The 5,115-nt window shown below is 33.2% G+C and overlaps 1 protein-coding gene across 1 annotated transcript; it reads right to left on the reverse strand.

Moving 5' to 3' along the window:
* Positions 1–2,087: 2,087 nt before the first annotated feature.
* LOC113510342 (uncharacterized) lies at positions 2,088–3,067 on the reverse strand. The gene has a single exon (XM_026893829.3). The coding sequence runs from the start codon at positions 3,009–3,011 to the stop codon at positions 2,208–2,210; it is 804 nt and encodes a 267-aa protein (XP_026749630.2). The 5' UTR covers positions 3,012–3,067; the 3' UTR covers positions 2,088–2,207.
* Between the last annotated feature and the right edge of the window lie 2,048 nt (positions 3,068–5,115).

The raw sequence follows: 5,115 nt of genomic DNA on the forward strand, positions 1-5,115 counted from the left end.
TAAGTATTGTTTCGATCATCGAAACATAGAATTTATTCCTTTACATTATTATTGCAAAAAAAAAACTATTAAAATAAAAAAGTATTAATAAAAATGGCTCCGTAAGGGAGAAACAGGATTAATAGGTGGTTTTATTTTATAAATTTCCCAAGTAATATTATTCACCTAATAACCTGCGGAGACAAATTAACATTCTTCTCGAACTATTCAGAAGATTTTGGTCCTTCGGAGTATATCCTTTATATAGATAACAAAAAATTTTTCTCAATCGGTTTATAAATGACGTAGTTATGAAGTAACCAACATTTTAATTTGTAAAAGATGCTTTTTTAATTATACAGTACTAACATACTTACTTGTGCAACAATTAGTCCATTACCTTAAGGTTGTCTCGAAAAGATTGCTCTCAGCAATAAGACCGCCTCACTGTACTTATACAATTGTATCGTTGTGTTTGTAAATTGTCTTGCTTATTCCCTATATTGTATAATGCAAATAAAGTATACTCATTCATTCATTCATTAAAATACAACCGAATCGAGAAACTCTTGATTTTTAAACGACGATTGAAAATTTCTTTAAAATCGATTGATCGGCTTCGGAGATTAGTATGGACTGACACTGTAACATGTTTTTATATATTAAAACTTTATGTAGATTATATAGAGAGAATTACATAGAAATCTTTCCGATTCTAGAATAAGGGCATACGGGTATGCGACCCCGGCCTCCCGAGCCGCTGCAGTGTCCCAGTCTTTTTCGCAACTGCAGTCTCCCCCCTTTCCTTTCCCACATAAGTCCCTTATTCCTCTCTTTTACTGATTTCCTTTATGCATTTCCAACGTTCCCTACCTTTTTTCCTTAATCCTTTCCTCCAAACCGTAAGTGACAGAAACCACCAAGTAATAATAATAATAAAGTAAATAATAAAGTAGTAATAAAATAACAAAGTAGTAATATGGATAAAACCATATTACGCCGACCCCAAATGATGATGATGATGATGTAGAGAGAGCATCGAGTCTTAAAAACGGGTCAACTTTTCATCAGCTAATTATCAAATTAGCTGACTCGTTTTTTTATCAGTGTTCTATATACATAATGCATTTTGACGTATTTATATTTAATAACTTAATAAACATAATGAGTTTTTACGCATCAAAAAGATGCAAAAATTATGAAATAAATATAAAAGTTATAAAGGAACCACTTATAACTATTTGTCACGCAAAATTGTATGAAAAACTTGACCCGCTTTCTTAAAGCATTTGTATGGAGACACTGTATCTACATAATCTAAGATTAAAATAAAATAAATAGTATTATTAGTAGGTATGCCATATGACCTTAGACTAAGACTTAAAGCTGTGACTAATTTCAGAACATACGTGACATATTCAATGAATCATGTGGTTTACCAGTAAGATATTTACATATTATTGTTTTACTAAGAACAAACACAACAAATACATGAATCACAGCCATTCAAAAACTTAGTGTAAAGAATAATGTAAAGTTACCCACGACCTATGACATGTTCTCAAAATAAAAAAAAAAAAAACACCGCCATTACGCGACAAGAAGCCGCGCGCGTGGTCATAAATAAAAAAATAAAAAATCAAGTGTGAACTCTTTGAGATGTAATAAAAAATATGTTTTAGTAACATTAGTGCAATCTTAACGCTCGGTAATAGAGCTGAAATTTGAATACTACACAAATTGTCAACAAAAACTGCGTCGCAACGATCTAAGGAAAAGTCGTAAGACAACAATTTAAAACTGGCCGGCAATAAAGCGAAGCTAGTTTTGAAAAAATAACGCTGAATTTATTGGTAGACTTTAATGCTATGATATAAGATTGACAATTGAATATTTCTGTTAAAAACTGGCTCAATAAACGATATGACGTCACGCAATAATGTATTCACATCTCTATCTAGTGTAAATACATGTCTCTATTGGGTCACTTGCTGACTTCAAACACGAGAGAGGTCAGTGATAATCCGCTAACAGTTTCCTGTTGACAGTGTTGCTAGATTGGGTATTTTATGCCATTACAAATCGCATAGGAAGGTGTATTATAGAAGAATTTAATGAAAGATAAATGTTTCTTCATATTTATTTTATTTCGTCATATACTTACTTGTCACATTTTAAATTGGAGTTTACCGATTGAATTATTACTTGATTTCTAATATTTTTTTCTTTCATTTCTTTTCAGGACACTGTTGTTCCCTTGGCTTCGAAGGTGTAGGCATATCGTCTTTGCAGGGAATCCTTTCTTTCAAGGCAAAGCTTTTATTACAGTAGAAATTATAAGCGGCTATCAAAGTCTTAGCAGAATGGTACAGAAAATTCCTGAATGCTTCATCTGTTTCTTTTGGGAAACACAGAGATCCTCCAGCTAAAGCACCGAGGCCAGCGAAGAAGATTCGGCGAGGGATACCTCTTCCAGATCCTATAAAATAACCTGTTGCCGTGGTAGTTGCAAGGACGGTTTGTCTTAATTGCAAATTTTCTCGACTCCGCATAAATGTCTTAAAGTCTTTCGCAGAAGTGTTTATAGAACAGTATATATCGTTGTAAGTCTTTCCTATCGAGCATCTTGCATCGCACGCCTGTCGTTGAATGCTTCTTCGATAGCAAGTGACGTGTGGAAGGAGAAATTTGTGAAACAATTTGTCGTTGGCTTCTGGACATCTGCTTTTCTGAGCTATGTGATCTTTATATTCGTAATGCGGACTTTTGTATATCGGTAAATCTTTAGACTTCATTGGTGGCGGACGTTTCGGACAATCTGGAGGTTTGGCAGCTTTGACTACGGGTATCAGACTCATGTTTGCACCAACCAACAAAAATTTTAAAGTCCTAATCCATATTGTTCCTATGACGCATAGATCACCGTAGCAAAACCGTGACAGAGATCGCTTCATTTCATCTTCAGATTTGAATATCTCATCATCTTCTTCATCATCATCGTTGTTGATATGTGCAGTTTCTAGAGGGTTCATTGTGTTAATTTATATTTTATATTTGTGGCTGTTTACTATAATTTTGAAGGCATTTATCGATATGACGTTTTGTTTGTCATTTATTGTTCGAGGCATAGATTTGGAATAGTAACGAGTAGTTGGGTTACAATAATAATTTTATCTACGGTATAAGATTGAGAACTTGAAAGATAGATAAAAATTATTTAGTGCATAGTTAATTTTAAATTGTCATGTTGTTAACTTATGTATTCAAAAGACTTCAAAAAATAGAAATTTACAATTCAATCATATTTTATTTATGTTTGTTAGTTGTAAATAGAGAATATACTTACAAATTGGTCCCATAGAAATATTATCAACTATGTAAACTACTGATTTAAAAACCAAAGTTTTGAAATTGAAATAACTGCTACAATTGTAGTTACTGTACTACATAATACTATACTATACTACATGGTAGTCTAATTTCAATCAACTAACCAATATTATTCAATCGACACGATTGAATATTTAAAGTATGGAAAACTAATATTAAACAAACATCGACAAGGATTCAGTTATATCTAAACGCAGTTCTAACATTGGAGAGGAAAAAATCGAAACACTCATTTCATGCACGTATTGCATTTGATAGTGCATTTTCACGGTCCAATTATTAATCTAAACCTTAATACAAGTGCGGAGAGTTGGAAATGTATTGGTTTTCAACGTTTGCTTTTCATATAGGCAGTCATTTGAAATAAGGGTGATTGCAGGACATTTTGATTATGGTGTCTCATGGATGGAAATATCGATGCGAGATTCCAATTTACGGTGAACGTTGATTCTATATGAAATTGGGTTTAAAAAGAGGATTTTGACTATACTGTATTTTGATTTAGCACATTGTTGAGCCTTGTTTCATTTCGTACAAATAATAAAAGAATATAAAAATTATTTTATATACCGATTTGTAATAATAATGTATCGTATCACAATCCATGTGCAGAAAATATAACAACGTATGCAAGGAGCTTGATATTTTCCAACAATCCTTGCAATGTTACATTAAAGCTGCCAATTTGTTACTTTAAATTTATAGCCGTCATTCTTTTAATGTATATAATATGGAATGTAATGCAGAGCAGTTATTGGGGTGCAAATTTAATGCCGTTTTATGTAATATTTATTTTATAAATGTATTAATTTGTAATCTGTTGCCTTGCTATAAATAAATAAATTTGACTGTAAACCAGTAGCAATATTTTGCTCCGCAAAACACAAATTTCAACTGAATTTAAATAAAATACATTAATAAATAGATTTAAACAGTAAATGAATAAAGCCCTGTAGTCCTGGCATAGAACAGACCACCCCTTACTTTCCCATGGGTACTGTAAGAGGCGACTAAGGGAAGGGAGAGAGATGAGAAGCAGCGTCCCTTCTAAAACATCACCAAAAGCCAAACTGTGGTTTCCAATACGTCTGCCAAGCATGACAACTACTGGCAAAACCCCCCAATGGGGAGGCTTATGTTCAGCAGTGAAGAGTTAGAGGCTGATACAAAAAAAAACCAAGGTGTCTTAAAGTTGCCTTTTAAACCTAATATAAAGTATTAATTTGTCTACCAGTTATTTATCTACCAGTGCAAAACCGGGGCGTATCCCTAGTTACTACATAGTATAAAACAAAGTAGCTTCCCGCTGTCTGTTCCTACGTATGCTTAGATCTTTAAAACTACGCAACAGATTTTGATGCGGTTCCTTTTAATAGATAGAGTGATTCAAGAGGAAGGTTTATATGTATAATATATGCATAATATTGTAGTGGAACATTGATAATTTTAAAGATTTCTAATGGGCCGGCAGCGTTATTTAGTGTCAGCATTGAAGCCGTGCGAAGCCGGGGCGGGTCTATAGTATCATATAAAACGAGGCATAAATTATAAGGCAACAATGAAAGCTTCTGGCAATAACGTTAATATTGGAGAACAAAAGGCCGTTATGTGTTTATCATGCGAGTGAACAGTATTACTGTGAACTGAACTTGGAACTTAGAATATGCTTGGACCACGCCCACTATTCAAAAGAGAAATATAATACCTATACTAGCTGACTCGGCAAACGTTGTTTTACTATATACA

Source organism: Galleria mellonella, unplaced genomic scaffold, assembly GCF_026898425.1.
Source record: "Galleria mellonella isolate WM207_F2 unplaced genomic scaffold, CSIRO_AGI_GalMel_v1 utg1789, whole genome shotgun sequence".
Lineage (NCBI taxonomy): Eukaryota > Metazoa > Arthropoda > Insecta > Lepidoptera > Pyralidae > Galleria > Galleria mellonella.